Below are 21,063 nucleotides of genomic sequence, written 5' to 3' on the forward strand. Positions count from 1 at the left end.
TTGGCGTCCCAAACCGCATCATCGCGGACAACGGGACCCAATTCAAAAGCAGACTCTTCCAAGAGTACTGCGAGGACATCGGCATCCAGCTATGCTTTGCGTCCGTGGCACATCCCAGCAGCAATGGACAGGTCGAGAGAGCGAATAAAGAAATCCTCAAGGGACTCAAGACCCGCACCTACAACTGCTTGAAGAAGCATGGTGCCAAATGGGTTGATAAGCTTCCGTGCGTGCTATGGGGCAACCGGACCACACCCAACCGAGCCACCGGGGAGACTCCATTCTTCCTGGTCTACGGGGCTGAAGCATGCCTTCCCCCGGAAATTCACCTGGGCTCACCATGGGTCCAGGTTTTTGACAAATCCATGCAGGAACAGCTGCGGCGTGACGATGTGGACTTTGTTGATGAACGAAGGTGGCGAGCATCAATCCGAAATGCACGCTACAACTAGGCGCTCAGGCGCTATCATCAATGGTTCGTGCACAGTAGGGAGCTCCGGGCTGGCGACCTCATCCTGAGACGGATCTTGAACCGAGCAGGGCTCCACAAACTCTCCCCCAGCTGGGAGGGGCCCTTCAAGGTTACAGAAGTATGTCGGCCCGGATGCGTTAGCCTTGCCACAGAAGATGGGGTGTCGCTGCCCAACCCATGGTATATAGAGCATCTGCGTAAGTTTTACACTTAGGCAGAGCAAGGAAATGAATTTTTCCTTTGTAATAAGATAGAATTAGCGTGCGGCCCAGAGCGGTGGAGGTCCGCCATCGTAAACCCGGCCTCTGGCACCCATCGCACCGTCGGCTAGCATTAACGCGCGGTCCAGAGCGGTAGAGGTCCGCCCTCATAAACCCGGCCTCTGGCATCCATCGCGCAAGCCATGTATATCAAGTTGCAAAGGAAAGATTTGCTCCCAGTTCTGTCTTTGTGTTAAAATTTAATTTCGCATTTCAATTCTCGAGATTTTACTTTTCTAACCCCCGCGCGGACTTCCACCCTGGTCGCTACAGCTAAGATCTGTATTGAGTTGCTGGACTACCGTACAGGTCCGGACCCCCTTGCTGCAGGGAGAGGGGTCCGGACCCCTAAGGATCTGCTCTAGAGAGAGGGTGCTTGTTTCCTGGGGTGGTCCGGAGTCCTGTGTAGCCACTTAGCCAGTTCCATACCCAAAGCCTACACACTCCACCACCCTGTAACAAGCATTGAACTGCCTGGACCTGTGCATCCGGTGCTCCAGACCTCGTACTAGCCTGGGGGACGGTCCAGAATAGGTCCCGCGGGCCTGCTACTAAGTTTTGACTTTGAGTGGTACGCAGGTTAAGCCTTGACCGGTGATAGCTAGCCTCAAAACATTCAGCCTACCTACCAGGGGGCCTAGGCCCGCCTGTCAGGGAGAGTGGGGTAACAAACAAAAGGTGTGAAAAGGCGGGATCTGAACCGTTGCCCGCGCGCGAAGCGAGGCGGAAGCTGAGCTGACGTGCGCGCATTAAGCGCTGGCATGACCAAGCTTTTCGGGAACTGCGCCGGTGGTAAATATCCCGTTTACTCCGGCCGCAACAATGCCGAGCGTCGCACGCGTGACTAGGTGAACCACTGTGCGTGGGGGCCACGAGTCAGTAAGCCGTTGCGATGCGATGAGGCAATGAAAAACCCGATGGATGGTCAAGGCCGGACAAGACTCCTGCAGTAAGAGGCTTCAAGTTATGCAAAGCCAAATCGCAGTAGTGGCCCCACCTGTGGGTTCGTCACCTCTCTCGAGGTGGGCCCAGGGGCCACTGTCGGTACCCTGTAGCAGGGATACCCACTTCTACTGCAGCAAGGCAGGACTCGCATAGTCATCCGCGCCTACGCCATAAGGGACGGAGCTGCCGGGCCCCACGGGTCAGGCTCCTACCTCACCGGGCCAACAGCCCCGGACCCGCTCCCAGCTCTGGGACGGGTCCGGTGACGCCACGTGTCCCTGAGGAGGGGAAGCTCCGAACCAACGGCCGAGGGCCTGGACCCCACATAGGGGTCTGGGACCTCCCCACGTCTGTCCGGACCTCCCACGCGCGTAGAGCCAGCATACCGCCGGGGGGTCCGGAGGCTCCACGTGTCCCGCAGGCGCGGGCGCGGGCGCGGGTCTTCCACTGGAAGGCTCGCCCACCCACCGCATTTAATGTGGGTGGTTGAGGCGCGCTCTGCCGCCACGGTACGCGGGGCAGCCTTTGTCAGGTCTCACTGTAGACCGTGTATTACCGAGGTACACAGTGCAGCCACCTGTGTCGTATCCACGCAGAGCCCGTCTGCCGTATTAAATGGATACGACGGCATGACACTTTTCCATCATGCCGCCTACGCCGCAAGCTACATGGCCGTTCAGCTACGCTGCAGGCAACGCCGCACGCTACACCCTTGGGCCGTTTTGACAAGACAGGGCAAAGCACGCCGGTCGGAAGATTCCCACGGACAAACCAGGGAAATCCGGGGATGAGATCTCCTTGACCTGCAACGCCATAATGTATGAACAGTACGTTATCTTATACTACATCATTTGGGGCCCACCTGTCGGGGACCCAACGGTCATGTACGTGCCTCCCTTGAGATATAAAAGGGAGGCGCTCGCTGCACAGGACAAGCTCTCTCGAGCACACACACAGACCAAGCTCTCTCCGAGCTCATCCAGACTCATGCAATACAGCACACAGTGGACGTAGGGTATTACGCTCCAGCGGCCCGAACCACTCTAACCCGGCTGTGTTCATCGTGTTCTTGAGCGAGATCGAACTAGTCCTAGATAACCCCCGAGTACTCACCCTCTGGGCTTAGGCATGTGCATTCCGCCACCCGGCTGTGGTTTGCCACACCATGACAGAATGTATACTAGCATAGTGCCCGTGAGTTGCTACGGATAATATAAACTTTACCCAGATCTACATGAGACCGTCAATGTTTTTGTTAGAAAAATAGGCAGATTTTGGTATATTTTAATTCCAAATATTATTAGAAATTCCATAACATAACTTAGTGATCCAGTGATAATAAAATATGTGCTGGTGTTCATGTTAATCTCACTAAAAACATGAACAAGATAATAAACTACAGATGGTTTAGAATGTACCCGAGATGGGACTAGTGCCGGAGGCACTAGTTGCGTCGTTACCATCTGGAATAATCATACTATTCGACTGGCCTTGTTCGATATAGCCGTACGAAATTGATGTAGGAAGTTGTTCGCAGTGCAGTCCCACGAACGGCCACCAGAAAGTAGACGAAGTAGTCGTTCACACCACCAGAATGTAGACGAAGTAGTCGTTCACGCCACCAGGATGTAGACGACGTTGTCGCTCAAGGAGCGAGCACCGCGTCAAAACGCTCCCCAAAAATCTGATTGCCCGCTATCCCGAGCAGGATCTTCAGCGTGCAGAGGTTTCGGAGGCTTGCTCTCACCAGAACTGTGCGCGCAGTGCTAGCGATGGTAATGCAGAAAGCAACAGGATGAGAAGGGAGTGGTCTCCTTAGCACGAGTATCTGAGAGAGTGCTTGAGTTGTGTGAGAATGAGAGGAGAGGGGGCTGGTTTATATAGCTGCGCGGCACACTCAGATTCAACGAACCTAGACGCTTTTTAGGTGCAACAATGGCCATAAATTTGCACCATTAACCAGTCATCAATCCTCTATTTTAATCACCAATAACAACTCAGCCATCACTCTCCTCAAATTCCAATATTTACCTCCCCATGATTCCCTAGCATTAGTAGTGGGTTTTAATTTTTTTTCTATTGAATTATTGAATAAATTCCAACAATTTTTGCTCTTTCACTACGTGTACAAATCGTATCGCGGTCGTGTGAGATCTTGATTAATTGCCCAGTTTTCTATTTTGATTCAGATTAATTTGTTCGGGCTTTTATTAGAATTCTGATCACATATATGCACTCATACGTGATACGAACAAAGTTAGTATAGGTATCGAACATGTATAGTTGTTCGTATTTTAGGGTATAAGGATATACGTGATCGAGTCGTGGATGGAGAACTTGTTCGACTTGCATATGAGATGAACTAAGACCCATATGTCAATGACACAAGACGGACCAAACTAGAAATTGAGATAGAAATCTTACTCGCTTTAGAAATAGGTATATAAAATAGCAACTATGCCCGTGCGTTGCAATAGGAAGGAAAAAATCCTTCCCACACTTGTAGCAAAAGAAAAACGAAGCCAACACTATCAGGTGACAACTTGATTTATGACCCACATCAACTACTCCCAAAATGAGTTCCAAATTTTTTCATAAACTAGGCTTATTTATAGTGTCACGTATCAGTATTTTATAAAAAGAGAGGGTTATCCTGACAACATAAGTTCAGCTCGCTTGATTGGATATATAGTTCAGTAACGGATTAGGCGCACTCTCTGAACAATTATGAGGACGGCAAATATAGTTGCACAGCTCCTTCATTAGTTTTATCTCTTTTTTCTAACATGTTGTACCAAGACTGACGAAATATCAAATAGTTTTATTTTCATGATGGCAATGGCTATCAAGACCTAACGATAAAGAAAAAACAAGTAAAGCGCTCAGTAAAGAAGGTGCAGAATTTACCTAACGAACATCCTAGTATATGGAGGTAGCGAAACGGCATGTAGTCTAATGGTTACAAGAATCTCGATAGCATCTAAGGTCATGGGTTCGACTCCAAAAGGGAGCGAATATTCTGAAATTTAACGGCGTTGTGCATTAAGTGGTAGGCGAAGTTCCTGTCGACAGCGAGACGCTTGTGGTGACTTCGTCAATCTCGAGGATTTGCCGGCTCAGTCTTCAAAGATGCTCATAGGGTAGAGTTTGCGTACATGTGTTCATAGGGGTGTGAGTGTGCGTGCATTGTGAATGTCTGAGTTGTACTATGTAATCTAAAAAAAGTATGTTCTGAGCAAGGCAGAAGCTAGAGCTCGAGTCAACTCTGCTAGGCTAGCTATATATATACTATCTCATTGGTTAGATCGTCAGAGATTAAACTACACAACAGGGAGACCGCTATCGAAGCAATGGGAGGAGCCCGTACACCCCGGCGGCTTTATGTACCTCCTACCCCCCATACCGGACGTGGAGGATTACTCGGGCTCGGACAGGGCTGTCACCACCTGCCGGCTACCTCTACAAACCGTGAGTATACCTGACGTCCAGCAACTCTTAGCTAATCTAGACACCATGTCCACACTAGTAAGGGATACTCTAGTGTCCCGCGCGGAGCCCCCAACTTCCGGATGGACAGACATCACACTGGAGCAAACATATGAATACCGGAGCAATTGATAGAGTTCTAAGCACGAAATACTAACCATCTCAAGCATAGGGTGATCATGCAATGCAAGTATTGAACAATAACGCAACCATATCAAGAAGTATATATCCGATAACTCAGAACATACTTCGAGCAGATATCGGTAACCATAGTCTAATTCTATTACAAACAATCGAATATTACAAGAGAGAGCTAGAGATGAACCCATACCAGACTCTCAAGCAAATACGGTGACTCGAAGACTCCTAGACTTCTCCTAAACTCCACTAGACCTAAAGATTATGCAAGATGAGCAAGAGAGGAGAGGAAGTGTGGTGTGTGTGTGTGTGTTCTATTCTCCACCCCCTTTGTATTTATAGCAGAGAGCCACGGGGTGAAGCTTGCAGAACTGACTTGAGCAACCAGTGAGGAGGCGACACGTGGCAAAGTTGAGGTGGTGGGACCCACGGGCCAGGCCGGCCGACCTGGTAGGTCGGCGGCCTGCCAGTGGTGACAACCGCCCCCATCTTCTTCTGGCAGGCTGTCTGGGGCCTCCTCTTAGTTGAATGCTGGGGCTTGCCTTGCCTGGATTGCATTTGGGTTGGTTCTTGGGCTACACTTGGTCCATTTGAGCCTGAATCGTCGCTCTGATATTTTCTGTGATTTTATATTGGGCCAAAGTGTGCTTGTAGCCTGCATATTAGCTCCAAAACACAACTTGCATTTTCTAAAAAAAAGTGTGGTTTAGGGACTTTACTAGATAAGGATGCATGTAAGAAATGCAAACTCTCATGATTTTCTGATCAAGTTGACGCCTGAAAATGACCGTTAGTGAGCGTCAACAGACGCCTCACATTCCAGCGACTTGGTTTGCTGGTTAGTTTTCGTTTTACCGAGTATATTTGAGCTTTAGCTACCAGGCGTATCGTTGTGGCTTCGTTCAAATCTATTCAAAAGTTATCGAGTTTATCTAGGCTTTAATCCCGGGCGCATCGTTGTTTTCTCGTCTAGATTTATTCACAATTTATCAATATTAGCTAGATTGTAGGTTTTTTCCTATGTTTTTGGCTATTATCACATCTATCCACTTAGAAGCATATTCTATCGGCTTTAGGCCTTGCAGTAATACTTTGTTATCTTAAAAGACGGTTTAGATCTGTTTCAAGCTTATATTATCTGAGTTACACATTTGTAGCTTAGATCTTGTTTTACACGTGCAATCGGCTATTCTAAGCTGGTTTTATCGTTTTCTGCATCGGCTGAACCTGCCAATGCGCTCGTTTATTACGCACCCGCATTTAATATTCTTTTGTCATCTTCGTATCGGTAGAGCCTGTGTGAGAGATATTCAGAATCCTAGCCGATACGCTCTCGAATTTGACTTTGTTTTATCCCTTGTCAATTACAGGTCAAATTGACGGGCACGCTTGGTTGACTTTCTGGAGCTTGGCGAACCCTTGCCCTCGGATTCCAGTGTGTTGATTTTTGCGTCAACAAGTTCGGTATTCTTGGTGGTTACAGTCTTCCGCCGTGTTCCTGTATCTTGCGGGAGAGGTGGTTTATGTGCGGATTGTGTTGTCTGCGTAGTTACCGCATTCACATTTTCCTTCGACACTCTCGGTTACCCGAGTAGCTTCCCCGTGTTATGGTTAAGGCAGGATGAGGCTAGCTGAGCCACTCGAGTTTCTATCATTTTATTGAAGCTCAGCAGATTTTCAATAACAGGGTTAAGCCTCTCTAGTTGTGCAGCCAAAGACTTAAAAAATTTATTATCAGCAAGAAATTTCTTAGTAACGTTGTTGTTAATGTGTTTCTGGACGTACACTAGGTCTTTAAGCGAAGGCTGAATACTATTATTAACATTGTTACCTTGCTTATGGCCAAAGGGGAGGTCGGGCCTGGAATTCCAATCTTGCTGAGGATGGTTGTCTGAGTTATTGGGATTGGCGTTCCCAATGATGTTTACATCCTCTTGAGTAAACGGGCAAGATTTGCCCGAGTGCCCAGATTGTCACATTTCTCACATGTCATCCAAGACTTCATAGAATGGTTAACCTCCTAGTGTGAAGATTCTAACTTTTTCATCAGAAGATCCATCTTGGCTACTAGTATATCGACACTGTCGATTTCATGTATCCCTTTTGCATGGGCCGGCTGCCTAACTCCCTTCCAACTCTGGTTGGAGGCAACCTTGTTGATGAGCGCCCTAGCTCCTACAATCGAGAGAGAGGAATGCTCCTCCCACTGCTGCGTCCATGTGATCTTGCGATCATTGGTTCAGGCCATGAAAGAAGTTCTGAATTATAAATCATTCTTTCATGTCGTGATGTGGGCATGCTGCAATGTATTATTGAAGACGTTCCTAGGATTTTGAGACTGTCTCATCCTTGAGTTGTTGAAAACTAAAAATCCTATTCCGAAGGGCGTTGGTTTTGCCCACTGGGAAGTACTTGACCAGAAAAGCATTGGAGCATGCATCCCAAGTGTTGAATGCGCCTTTGTTGGTGTAGAACCTTTCCCAAGCAAAGAGAATGGGAACAGTCGAAGAAGAACACTATCCATTGTAGTGCCTTTTGGGTTGATTATGTTGCTCACTTTCAAAAAATTCTTCAAATGAGCGTTGGCATCCTCTGATGCCTTTCCGCAGAAGGGACTTGCTTGGACCATGTTGACAAGCCCGGTCTTTATCTCAAAGCCATCAGTGCCTTGATCATTGGTCAGTCTAGTAGGGATATGGCTTGGATGGGGCTGAGAATTGACAGAGTGTCTTCTGAGCCATGGGTATTGAAGCTGGTGTTGTCAAACCGTGATCCTAAGAAAATTTCTTCTAGCAGGAAGACTATGCGCCAAACAATTCACCTAATTCTTACTGGATCTGAGTTAAAGCGATATGGTAGATCGAAACTGGTCATGCACTGCTATGCAGAAATCACAAAGATACCGAGAGCAATGGTAATCCAGCTAAAATTAGCGGTGACAAATTAGTAAATTTTGTCAAACTCATCGATGATATCTTTAGCCAATTGCTTCCCCGCCAACAATGCCAGAAATGCTTATTGGCATTTCTTAAGCCCAATAGAAAAATGTACTCTACAAGCGCACAGAATCACTGTTGTAGCACTTTACTTTGGAGTATTCCAAGGTATCATAATTTTCTCAGGGAAGCACTATGGATAAATAGTATAGAAGAATCGTATGAGAAACTTTACTAGAGATATCAACCGACTAACTTAGTGGGTAAGCCGGATAAGATAGATAAGATAATGGCCAAGCGATAACCGTTTGACACAGGAGACTCTAATCCTTAGAGAGGTAAGCAGTTGGAAGAATAACGAGCGAGAAAGATTCCTAAAACACTTCTAAACTATCGAGTTAGCCTCTCTGAGACTAAACCTTAATTCTAACTAGTTATCGAGAACCTAGAGCTTACTTCGGTGGCCTCAGGGAAGGACTCAGACTGGGGTGAGAAGGGAGTCCAACGGCAGTCGGCAACTACTGCTATGAAAGCACCCGAACGTGGTGGACTACAAAGGACGGACAGGGTTGTCACCATCTGCCACCTACCACAGTGCTACTGTGGGGTGGAACACACTTTGTATCTAACACTGAGCTCAGACACCACATCCATACTCGGTGTTAGGATTTCTCTTAAGCCCCCTAGTCCGGGCGAGAAAACCCGTAAGATAAGATCTCAATAAACAAGATAGACAACAAAGCCTAAGCTAGAGGTATTACTTCCGCACTCAAGCAAGATAACTTGGGAAGATAAATAAATGCGGAAAATAAAGCTAACTCGAAAAGATAAAGAAGATAATTTATATTAATAAACATCAAAGGAAAAGATACAAGAGCTTATACCCGATTTCCGATGACGACTCCAGAATCCTAAGACAATCTCAGACTCGATTCTAACTCATACTACCTAACCTATACTAGAAAATAAAAGTGAGAAGAGAGAACTTCTTTGGTGTGTGTTGAGAGTGAGGGTGTTGCTCTCTATTTATAGTGCTCCAAATCAGTACGAGGCGGGCGTGTGTGTTGTAAGCCACTATGGCGGTTGATGTAACTTCCATGCGAAGTTGACCATGAGGCGCTGCAAAGTGGGGCCGATCGGCCTCTCATAGGCCGGTCGGCCTGGGATTTTTGCCATTTGGCGCTGACCTTCTTGTGGATGCTTCTGATCTTCTCTAAATGACGGTGGATGGTTGCTGAAATTTGTAGGCAAGCAGGCCTGGGTCGGCACGTCTCGGCCCTTCATCTCACCAATTCTTGATCAACATGTATATGAAGTGCGGAGAGGCGGTTCCAGGCCAAAAGATCAAGGTAAGTGATGTAGGTTGGTCCTTCAATCCATGTGCTAGGCATTTCGGTCTATTTGATCAAACCAACTTGAAGTCGACGGTTTAGTGGCAATGTGAGTGTGTTTATTCACTCTTGGAACAAAATACTTGGCACACTTAGTTGAGGTGCCTGGCCGGCCGGCCTAGGTGAGGCTGGTCGGTCTGGGTTTTTTCCAATTTTGGCTCATTTTTGGTATATTAGTTCCTTCATCTACAACTCATCCAAAACTTATTGCACTTGTTAGAAATAAATAAAAATGTGTATTGAACATGGTGTAAAGCTCATGTTATTTCCGAAAAGTTGACGGTCAAAATGGGAAATAATGACAATCAACAGTGGTCGCTGGCGACATCTGGCAGGAGTTCGACGGTGACGTGGAGCAGCTCATCTCATCCACAACGTGCTTGATGAAATGCCCCTACCAAAAGAAAGAGAGAGGGTGATGGATGACAGATAAAGATAGAGAAAATTCCTTATTTGTCCCTTTTAAAGTTGTCTCTTTCTTTCTTGGCCTCTTTTTTTCAAAACTTTCTTATATGATCCCTTAACTTCGTTTCCTCTCTTTTCTGGCCTTTTCTCCACTTCCGTTAGTGATTGCCGTCAAATATGTAGGGCCCATTGTCAGATTTTATGTGAAGTCACCAAAATACCCTTGATTCAAGGACATTGAGGAGCAACTGACCTCTCTGCGCTGAATCAATTTCCTCCCATGAGACTAGCCCCCTGGAACCAGGGCCGGCTCATGGTTTTTAATGGCTCAGGGCGAGCCAGACATTATGGGCCCTTTATGTAGAATAATATAATTAGTGTAATGGACGATTGCATTGCATTGAGGTCTAGGCCGATATATATTGGGGTACATGACTTGGAGGGCAAGCCTCCTACGATATGGTAGAGTCCGGATACAATCCTAACCTACCTATTATAGAGATATCCCAAATATACTCTAATATCCCCCCCTCCCCCTCCAATCACAGCGGGAGCACTACAAACGGTGAGACTGGAGAAGAAGCCGAAGATAGAAACCAACGGACTGACATCTCCCCGCAGACTTAACGTCGGTGCAGTATGAATGCTATGACTGGAGAGAAATTGGCGAAGCCTCATGCGGATGATAGCCCATTGTGCCGATGTCGAGGTAGCCGAGCTAGAGGGTGAATAGCAATGGTCGAGGATGTCGTGCGTAGGGTAGCCGTGGTCGACGTAGCTGTCGAGGAAGCCGATGCAGAGGTAGCCACACATGAAGCCGCTGGCGCGCAAGGGGGCACCAAACAGTGGTGGCGCCGTAGACGAAGACAGCGATGCGTCGAGGACGAAGCGAAGATGACGCCATCAAACTGCCAAGGCCTAGGCGAGTACTGGGTTTGCTAGACCTAGTAGCGCGTCGGGGATGAAGGCACGAGCCAGATGGTGGCGACGGATCAATAGCAACCGCCGCCTAAACAGGGGTGCGGCCCCGGCGGAGATCATGGAGCGATCTTCCCGAGGACGCGCCAGAGGGCCGTCGAGGAGGCGCGCTGGACGTGCACTGCGAGAGACGGCCGACAGTGTGTGAAGAACAGTTGCGGCGGCGCCGCATAGATCGGATACCTAAACTCATGGTACCATATAGAATAATATAATTGGTGTAATGGATGATTGTATTGCATTGAGGCCTAGGCCGGTATATATTGGGGTACATGACTTGGAGGGCAAGCCTCCTACGGTATGGTAGAGTCCGGATACAATCCTAACCTACCTATTATAGAGATATCCCAAATATACTCTAATACTTTAAGCGCTCCACAACTTTGTAGTGACTAAAAAAAAGTCTCGAAGTGAGTGAGTAGGCATCGACCTTTCGAACTGTAGTTTACAGATGAATGAGCATCGAAGCTATCAAATATGCTTGCAAGGTAATTCTGTTTTGGTGTAGTATTGGCACCCACATCAAATAAAATAGCATTGCTTTTAGTGCTTTTCTTCCCAGACCTGAGACATGCTGTGAGCGGCAGTTGACGAGGATAGCTGACAAGGACAATGAGACAATTTTTAATAGAATTGGCACCGGCGCAAGTTCTTGCCCCGCTTCACATTTTTTTTGGCATCGCTTGACATAAGCATCATCTTCAATAGTGTGTAGAGTGATGCCCAAGTCCTCTCTCTCTCCTTTTTTTAGCATCACTCAAGTCTCACATTATGAAGGGTCTTAGAGCATCTCCAATAGTCTCACAATTAACTTTCCCCAATATATTGGGATGGTGTTGGGTTCCCCTCTATATTGGGAGATTTAGAGGAAGTATTGGGATGAACAAAAAAATATTAGGGAAAGGGAGAACTATTGGGAGACTGATGAACCAATTCTTTTCCCAATAGTGGTAGTTTTTTTTGTGGGGGGGTTAGGAGTCTGCTGGAGATGCTCTTAGGCCAACTATTTTTAATTTAAGACGGTAATTAAAAGGAAGATAGAAATTCTAATAATATCAGTAATTCATGCGGAAGTCTGGAAGATCTGCGTGACTGCCTGCGTGGCTGGCTGCCTGCTCGTATACTCCGAGTTGGACCAAGTATTACTACGTACTACATACTAGATTTTAGGGGCCCCTGCTCTGTAGGCCCCGAGCCGTCGCCCTGGCTACCCTCCCCTCTAAGCCAGCCTTGCCTGGAACAGATCGGGAGGAGGAGCACTTGTCAATGCCCGCTCAGGCTAGGGGCACGGCGGCGGCGGCCGGCCTTGCTCCGGTCGGAGGCGCGGCGGCGGCGGGCCCTGCGCCAGCCAGGGGCACAGCGCCGTCGGGCCCTACTCCGGCTGAGGGACGGCGTCATGCCCTACGGCAGCGGCGGGCCCTGTTCCGGCAGGGCGCACGGCGGTGGCCGCCCATGTTGCGGAGGACAGGGGCGCGGCGGTGGCCGCCAGTGCAGCCCAAGGCAGCGGCGTCGACTCTGCTTGGCCGGGGGCACAACTGTCGGCCCTGCTCCGGCCGGGAGTGTCGCAGAGGCCGGGCCATCTGCTCCGTCTGTGGTGGAGCTCCATGCAAGTGTGGCCTGAGGGGAACCTGCAGGTTCGTCTGATGCAGAGGTCAGGCACGGCTACAGCGGTAAAATGGTCTTTTTAGTGTTGCTGCTAACACCGTTAGCACTCAAACTAACGGAAGAGTCAGAAAAAGAAGAATGAAGTTAAGAGGTCACATAGGGAAGTTTTGAAGGAAAAAAACAAGGAAGGGAGTGGCAACTTTAAAAGAGCTAAAAAGGAAATTTTTTCATAAAGATATCCAATAAGCACACCATGTCATCGATACCTGTCCACATGAAGGGGTGTGGATCTGCTATGTATACGACTTAAAGTTTATGGATCTGAAAATATATTTTCGAAGTTAATGGATATTCTCTTGGACCTCTCCGCATTTACTCGACAAGAAATCTCTTGAAAAAAGAAATATTTTTTTGCAGGAGAGAAACAAGAGGATTACAAAAATGACAAAGGTGTCGGGTCGCATATCGTGGGAATCTCTGTCCACAACACAAATCCGCAATTCTCCAATCCAGAGTCCACGCTCCATGCCCGAAAGCAAACGGGGGCTGAGGAGCAAGCCATGAAGAGAAAACCTCGAGGAGCCGCCGCCGCCGGCGACGCAGGCTGCACCCGCGGCGAGGCCTCCGGAAGCTCTGAAGGTGAAGGTCTGGTTGAGAGGCTCCCCGAGGCGCTCCTGGTGGAGGTGCTCGGCCGGCTGGAGGTGGACGACGCCTGCTCGGCCGCCGCGTCCTGCCGGGCGCTCCACGGCGCCGCCGCCGCCGCCATCTCCTCCATCACAACCATCGACCTATCCGTGAGACTCCCCTCTCTGCCCCGCAATCCGCCCCCCCCCCCCCCCCCCCCCAACCCGCCCCTGTCCCGCCGTACCCTCCCAAACGGTTCCCCCTGAACGCTGGGGTTTGGTCGCTCGCTATCGCAGGCATTTGCTCCGTCGAACGCGATCCTGAGCAGGATTCTCGAGGGGAATGGCGAGGTCCGCAGCCTCACCGTCAATTGCAGCCTCCTCGACGACTCCTCTGCCTCTGTCATCGCGAAGGGTAGCCTCCGCGAGCTCTCGCTGCTGAAGTGCTCGTTCACGTTGAGTTTCTTTATGGCTATTGGTGAGAGATGCCGCGATTTAAGGTATGGTTATTGTCTATGCCCTTGTGTATGCAAGTGAATGTATTCTTCAGAAGATTGCATCAGGAGTTATGCCTTGCCCAGTTTATTCTCGTCAGTTGTTGTGGTGGAATATCAGGAGCTATGCCCTGCCCAGTTTATTCTAGTTGGTTGTTGTGGTGAAATGGAATCATAAAAGTTATGACTTAGTTTTGGTCCATTGTTTTCAAGCCATAGAGAGTAAATGTCATGCTAATACATGTTGTGAGACATGAGGAGAAGTTAGAGCATGGTTTAACCTGTATTTAAATTCAGATCACTGAAGCTGGAGGTGGCAGTTGCTCCAGAAGTACTATATTCTCGTTATTCTGGATTCAGTACTTGCCTAGCACCTATCTATGCGGGATGCATTTACTTGGAGGTGAGAAATATTTGTCCTGTAAGAATATGATACTCTTCCTCGCATAAAAACATGGCCGTTTTGTAGCAATATGCCACATAGTATATTAAAAAATTTGTTTGGTTTCAGTATCTTCTGGTGACGAAGTATAGAATAAATTGCATAAGATAAGATTAACCACAGCCTTTGAATAATGATATTGATTTGGAAGAAGTTCATTTAATTTGGCTGCTGGGTCTAAGAAGTCTTTTTCAATCTTTAATACAGACTCTTTGGGTGAAGTTCCCTCTGCTAGATCCACACACTGCTGATTCCGAAACTGGATTGCCTTTTCTTCAGAGTAACCTCAAGGAACTGTTGCTGCAACCTGTGTCTCATTCGCGGGCAAAGACGGTCTTCCCTAGAATCACATCTCTGACAAAACACGTCACTGACAGTTTGGAATCACTCTCCTTAGTTCTTGACACAATGACAGATGAACTTGTTATGCTGATCACCAGTAACGTGCATAACTTAGTTGAACTCTGCCTGGAAGATGAACCTGTTACCCAACCAAATTTGCCTGAAGATTTGACCAATGTCGGGCTTCAAGCACTTGGCTTGTGCCACAACTTGAGACATTTATCTCTGACACGTCGCTACTGTGACTTCAGACGGGTGAACGACTTTGGGATACTGATGCTTGCTGAAGGATGCAAGCAACTCAGAGCCATTAGATTGAGTGGGTTTTCTAAAGTAAGCGATGCAGGGTATGCAGCCCTTCTCCACTCTGGCAAGGACCTGAAGAAATTTGAGGTTAGTAATGGCTTGTGCTTGTCAGACTTGGCGTGCCTTGATCTTGATAAGGCAGCCCCAAACATCACAGAAGTGAGGTTGCTTAATTGTGCTCTCCTAACAAGTGATACAGCAATATCTCTCGCACCCTGCACTAACTTAAAGGTTCTTGATCTTTCGGGTTGCAAGAGCATTGCAGATTCTGGCTTGGTTTCCATCTCACAGCTTCCCAAGCTAACTCTCCTGGATCTTGCTGGAGCTGATATCACTGATGCTGGTTTATCAGCACTCGGAAATGGGAGATGCCTGATATCTTCTTTGTGCTTGAGAGGGTGCAGAAGGATCGGCAGTAATGGAATAGCTTCACTGTTGTGTGGGACTGGCACCATCAACAAAACTTTAGTCTCACTTGACATTGGGAATGTACCAAGAATATCATGTCGAGCTGTGACAGTGATCGCCAAGAACTGTGAGCAGATAAACAGCCTGTGTCTGCGGAACTGCCTCCTCATAACTGATTCATCTCTTGAGGTGCTAGGTTCAATGAGCCGCGACTCCAGTAAATGTTCCCTGAGAATGCTTGATCTAGCCTACTGCAGTAAGCTGTCTCGTAACTTCCTGAGACTCTTTGAGCCACCATTGTTTCGAGGCCTGCGGTGGCTTGGCATCGGGAAGAATGTGGTTCAACGTCGTGGCTGCAGTCCAACGGTTGCAGAGCTTCTGGAGCGGAAGCCAGGATTGACAATCTGTGGCAACGCGTGCGACATGGGCTGCAGGAACAAGTGCCATCCTGATATTCGTTTCCTTCAGTAGATGTGTTGTTATTTGCCATTCAAGTCAATGTTGTAATGCTCTGTCCATTCTTTAACAAAAACTAACCTAGGATTAACAATCTGAGGCAACGTGTGTGACATGGGCTGCAGCAACAAGTGCCATCCCGATATTTGTTTTCTTCAGTAGATGTGGCGTTAGTCATTTGAGTTTATGTTGTAATGTTCTGTTCATTCTTTAACAAAACTAAACTAGAGCATTTGTGGTGTGTTATTGCTTGCAATGAGAAACCATTCATTATGTACTTGGTAAGTTTCGTTTGTGTGATTGTTTACAATGAAGATTTTTGTGTGATTGTTTACAATGCTTGCAATGAGAAACCATTCATTATGCCCTTGATAAGTTTCGTTTGTGTGATTGTTTATAATGAAGATTAGTTTGAGTGATTGTTTACTCTCTTTTTTTTTTGAAAAGAAGCGATTGTTTACACTGAAAATCAATTCATTGCGTCCTTGCTAAGGTTTATTGGACAATTCTGGGTTGAGCCTGTCCCTCCCCTCCCCCCGTATGAACAATAATTCAAGTTCTCACCAGCAGCTGGTTGATTACAACAATTCCCCCTTTTGCCTTGTTTAGAACATTCAGATGTAACCCTGTAGTCTTCAAAATGTCACAACATCACTGAGAGCCTACGGATAAGTTCATTGGATGAAGATCCATTCATTGCGTACTTGCAAAATTTTATTGGAAAATTCTGGGTTGTGTTTGTTTCCCCCTCATGCACTATAACTTAAGTTGCTATCACAAGCAGCTGGCCAATTAGGCAATCACAACAAAGCCTTCTTAAGTGTTATTTATAAACAATCAGATGTAACCTCTAGTTTGTCACGAGATCATTGAGATCACCTCAAGCTGAGTTCTGCCATGCTCATCGATCATAGGAACACATCAAACTGCTCTGACACAGCAACAGGCTAACAACACAGCAAGAAGTGGTTTCAAGTTTTGCTAAGCATAGTGAAATCGCAAACCAGCATCAATATCCTTTTGCGAGTCGAATAGAATAACTACGGAGAGGATGAACTTTACAGACCAGCTTCAGCAAAAGTGGCATTTGGCACAGAATCGAGCAAATCATCATTTTTGCCTAGAAAGTTTGAAGTAACTCTAGAGCTGCCGTATAGCCGATAGTGCATAATAGATTGCATGCAAAAAATTGCCTCGGGATACAAGAAACTATTTCCAAAAATCTTCACAGATGAGAGCAGCAGTAACTGATTGGAAGGTAAACTACATGAAAGCACCTCGCCCTCCTCTCCTGGTTGCAGGTCTCTCATAGCTTGTGTTGATCTTCTCAACTAACTCGTTCATTGTGCTGCAAATTTAAAAAAGATGATAACATGAGTGAAATTTCAAGCAAAGAATGATCTAGGGTATCGAAGAATTGATGTATTAACAAAAAAAATATGGCCAAGAAGTGACTGCATACCTTGAACAGTTAGTGAACATAGCAAGGTAAGTCATGAGGAGAGTGTCGTTGTATTCCTGGAAAGAACGAATTATATCATCATATAATCAGGCATACAGTGTTAAATATTGTGACAAAACCTAGAAAAAATTGAAGATAACAATTTTTTGCTGGCAAGGATTATCTATTTTAAATAATGGTATTCATGAGGAAGTGTCTTTCCATATAGAAAGAAGAGAAAGGACTTTTGTGTAAGATGAGTACGCATAAACTTAGCATACCATTAAGAAGTCATCTTGGAATTTCTGTGATTCCATAGCTGGTAGCCTTCTTACGAGGCTTGAGACTTGCCTAAGCAGCGAATTATCCACTGGAACATCACCTGCAGCCGAAGAAAAGGATTAAAGTTTAACAGGGCCATTAGTAAATTTGGGCAATTAAAGTTCTAAAGGATAGGTTTAAAGACGAAAGGAAACATGAGAAAGACTAAAACATTATTTCAGTGGTGAAAGATAAAGCACACATAGAACTTCATATATGTACAGACCTTTTTGCATGGCAACAAGATACTGATGGATAACACGGACCCTGCTATTGAGCATCTTGATGGCACTGTGTATTCCTGTAAGATGAGCAGCCACTGCAGAATGCATCCATCAGTATAGTTCTGTCCAGAAATATTACCTTGGGCAGTATGGTTAAAAAAAACACTAGACCAAGGGCCAAGGGGAGAACATCACCCTGGCTGTCTTAAGAAATGGGCTTAATAGAAGAATCCTTACATTGAGTTGCCGCTGAGCCGCCATCAGATGGTTTGAGATGGGCCACATGGTCTACAGATATCCTCTCAGCCTCCACAGTCTTTGATCAAGCATATGTAGTGTTAAAAAGGTACATTTATAGCAAAACAAACACAAGGGAGAACACACACACAAACACACCTCAATGGTATAATTTGATCTGACAAAGATGAGCTGAGGACTCCCGTCGATGACATGCAACTCTTAAAATTACAGAAAATAAAAAAGGATTAGAGCCATACAAAAAAAAAGGCAGCGAGACAAGAACTTTGTACATTGATAAGATTCTAAGTGATTTTAAGTATATAGTGAGAAGAGTTGAAGGGTTATCCATGTTATACTAGTATGGTAGTACCTATACTAATGTAGCTAAATATTGGCACATGGGAAAGGAAATTTAGGATCACTAGATAGCAAATAAATAAATGAACATTTTACAAAAAAGGAAAAAAGCAATGTGCCATAACGACAAGGCAGAAAGAAGATTTACTTTATATGTACATCTACATCTAACTTCATAAATATCCTTTGTCACTCTAAACTAAGAAGTTGAAGAGCAATACTAGAATGTCAGAGTGACTTCGTGTTCTAAGGGGTTGTTTGGTTCTAGGGGCTAAACTTTAGACCATGTCATCACATCAAAAAGAATCTTAGCATTTAGAAGTATTAAATGAAATCTAATTATAAAACTAATTGCAGAACCCTGGGGCTAAACTGCAAGACAAATCTAATGAGATATATTAATCCATAATTAGCGAATGATTACTGTGCATTACTGTAGCAAATTATGGATTAATTAGGCTCATTAGATTCATCTCGCGAATTAGCACCCGTCTGTCAAAAAAAATTATAAACAGATTTTATTTGATACTCCTAAATTGTAAGATTCCTTTTGATGTGATAGAGGCTAAAAAAAAGTCTGGGGAAACAAACAGCACCTAAGATGCTCATATTCGGAGTTACCTGCATTTATAACTGATGTGAACCAATCAAGCACCAATAGTCAATAAAGCGCATATAAAATCCTTGCATAAATGGATTTATGGTCCAAAGATCAGGAGAAGCAAGTTTCCGTACATTTAATTGTTCCAAACTTTAGATTATATTTGCTTACCACTCTCATAGATAGTCACAGGGAGATCCTTCTGGGAGAGGTTGATTGCAGGATTTAATAGTAGATAAACAGGGCTTTCGTTAACGTCCATCAACTGGATAATAAATGTAAAAGAAGGTTATGCAGAGGCAACTGAACATATACATCGCAAATCAAACAAATATCTATGCTGACAAGCAAATCCTCAACTATTCTCAAGTCAAAATCAAATATCCTCCATTTCATTCGGGTCATGTTCTATAGTAGTAAGTATATGTATTTTTGCTGGCACGAGATAAGCAATACATAGTTTTTTGCATAAGTGGGAAACCTAGGATTAAGGAAATTCTACAATATCCAAGCCATTGGTAAAACTATTCTCCGATTTCTATCTGGGTAATTCTGCCTGGCTTTGAAAAATGTAAGTGATGTGACATTTTCAGTTGTTAATCTTGCAGCAGTACACTCTGTTTAGTTTTAAACGTGAAACTTCAAGAGCGCCTTATTAGAAGCATAAATAGGTTACATTATTAGGTTATCAGCAGTAGTGGTTACTAACCATCTGCTTCAGCACCAATTACAATACTACAGTGAGAGAACTCCCAGGCTCCACAAGCATCAAGCCAGTTTGTTCTCTTGTTTTAGTAGGCACCTGAAAATTGGCCTACCACGTAGTAATAAAAATTCCTAGGTGTAATAAGTATACTAAGATTAAATAAAACTCACATTTTCTTCATAAATAACACGAGCAAACACTAATGCCAGAGCCCAATGTCGCAGTTTCTCAGATTAATCCCTTGAAGAAAAGGTTCTAAAAACTCACGGCTTTGTGGATTTGCATGTCAGTGTCCTGCACATCGCTTCCAGTGGAGTACCAGCCCAGCACGTAGAAATCAGGGAACACCTTCTTATCTGCACAGCCACAATCAATCGTTACAAGCACTCATCAAAGGCCTTGTTTGGTTCATGCTTTAGTTCCTAGCGCACGCAAGCCGAGAAAAGAATCTGGCATGCATGGAGTGCTAAATGAAGTCTATTTGCAAAACCTTTTTAGGGATGGGTATAATTTTTCGTGATGAATCTAATAACAGTAATTAATCGACGATTGGCTACAGTAGTGCTACAGTAACTATCCTCTAATCACACGCCAAAGGCCTCATTAGATTCTTCATGGTTCCTAGCGCGGGTTCTGGAGTTGGTTTTGTAAATTGGCTTTATTTAACACTGTAATTAGCGGTCAAAGTTTCCTAGTACACCATAGTACGGAAACCAAACAGGACCAAACCACCCAGAAAACCCCTATCATTCCCTAGAATTCCGAGCGCCATCAAACCCTAGAAACCCCCAAGACTCAATCACGGGCTTACAGAGCTCCTGCTTCTTCTCGAGGAAGGCGCGGTCGAGGGTGCCCGAGACGGGGTCGAGCACGAGCTCGAAGCTGTTGAAGATCTCCACCGTCCGCCCGCGCTGCACCCCGATCACGCACCCGAACACCCTCGGGGGCTGCCCCGCCGCCGCCGCCGCCCCGGACGAGGAGGAGCTGTCCCCGGAGCAGGCGGCCTGAGCCTTGACGCGGGTGTGGTGGTCCGAGACGTTCACGATGACGAGGGGGTGGAGCTTGAAGGTGAGGCCGCTGCTGGAGGAGGCGGCCGCGGGGGCGGGGGCGGGGGCCGCGGCGGGGTCGGAGGGCGCCGACATCGTCGGAGCCGGAGGGGGGGCAGGGGACGCGGAGGCGTGACCTAGGTTGCGCCGGCGTGGATTTCGACGGCGAGGCGACGCGACGCGCAGGATGCGAAGGTGGGGTTGGGGGGTTTTGCGAGTCGTGGCTTTTGGCGTGCTTAGGTTTCGGGCGTGAGAGGCCGAGCCGGGTTTCGTCTCGCGTGTTGGGCTGGAAGGTTATTTGGGCTTTATGTGGGCTGGGCTGGAGCTTGATAAGCTAATCCTTTTGGGCCGTCCGATGAGCTTCGGTTGCCCCGCCCCTGAATCGCAGGAGTTTTTTTTATTTTTATATTTTTTTTTCGATTTATCAAAATTAAATGTGG

At 46.3% G+C, this 21,063-nt stretch overlaps 2 protein-coding genes across 3 annotated transcripts; one reads left to right on the forward strand and one right to left on the reverse strand.

Moving 5' to 3' along the window:
* Nucleotides 1-12,979: 12,979 nt before the first annotated feature.
* Nucleotides 12,980-16,001, forward strand: LOC120713713 (F-box protein At-B-like). Of its 2 annotated transcripts, none has more exons than XM_039999663.1 (4): nt 12,980-13,410; nt 13,537-13,739; nt 14,031-14,136; nt 14,455-16,001. In XM_039999663.1, the coding sequence occupies exons 1-4, from the start codon at nt 13,177-13,179 to the stop codon at nt 15,700-15,702; spliced, it is 1,791 nt and encodes a 596-aa protein (XP_039855597.1). In that variant the 5' UTR covers nt 12,980-13,176; the 3' UTR covers nt 15,703-16,001. The 2 variants fall into 2 exon arrangements, with proteins under 2 accessions (XP_039855597.1, XP_039855596.1); XM_039999662.1 differs by having other exon boundaries at nt 13,081-13,410; nt 14,383-16,001.
* A 652-nt stretch (nt 16,002-16,653) lies between these two features.
* On the reverse strand, nt 16,654-20,840 carry LOC120713714 (COP9 signalosome complex subunit 6-like). Its single transcript, XM_039999664.1, has 9 exons — nt 20,389-20,840; nt 19,845-19,933; nt 19,043-19,136; nt 18,070-18,131; nt 17,911-17,989; nt 17,676-17,768; nt 17,410-17,510; nt 17,150-17,205; nt 16,654-17,035 (listed from the first exon to the last, which is right to left on the reverse strand). The coding sequence occupies exons 1-9, from the start codon at nt 20,717-20,719 to the stop codon at nt 16,951-16,953; spliced, it is 990 nt and encodes a 329-aa protein (XP_039855598.1). The 5' UTR covers nt 20,720-20,840; the 3' UTR covers nt 16,654-16,950.
* Between the last annotated feature and the right edge of the window lie 223 nt (nt 20,841-21,063).

Source organism: Panicum virgatum, chromosome 6K, assembly GCF_016808335.1.
Source record: "Panicum virgatum strain AP13 chromosome 6K, P.virgatum_v5, whole genome shotgun sequence".
NCBI classification, from domain to species: domain Eukaryota; kingdom Viridiplantae; phylum Streptophyta; class Magnoliopsida; order Poales; family Poaceae; genus Panicum; species Panicum virgatum.

What these genes read in the sequence shown, in the direction of transcription:
- LOC120713714 (XM_039999664.1), bottom strand. Translation starts at nt 20,719, where the DNA reads ATGTCGGCGCCCTCCGACCCCGCCGCGGCCCCCGCCCCCGCCCCCGCG. An exon ending in CGGCTCAGCGGCAACTCAAT is followed by an intron (nt 17,769 to 17,910) that starts GTAAGGATTCTT and finishes TGCATTCTGCAG; the next exon opens with TGGCTGCTCATCTTACAGGA. An exon ending in ATGTTCACTAACTGTTCAAG is followed by an intron (nt 17,036 to 17,149) that starts GTATGCAGTCAC and finishes TTAAATTTGCAG; the next exon opens with CACAATGAACGAGTTAGTTG.
- LOC120713713 (XM_039999662.1), top strand. Translation starts at nt 13,177, where the DNA reads ATGAAGAGAAAACCTCGAGGAGCCGCCGCCGCCGGCGACGCAGGCTGC. An exon ending in GAGAGATGCCGCGATTTAAG is followed by an intron (nt 13,740 to 14,030) that starts GTATGGTTATTG and finishes ATTTAAATTCAG; the next exon opens with ATCACTGAAGCTGGAGGTGG. An exon ending in CGGGATGCATTTACTTGGAG is followed by an intron (nt 14,137 to 14,382) that starts GTGAGAAATATT and finishes TCTTTAATACAG; the next exon opens with ACTCTTTGGGTGAAGTTCCC.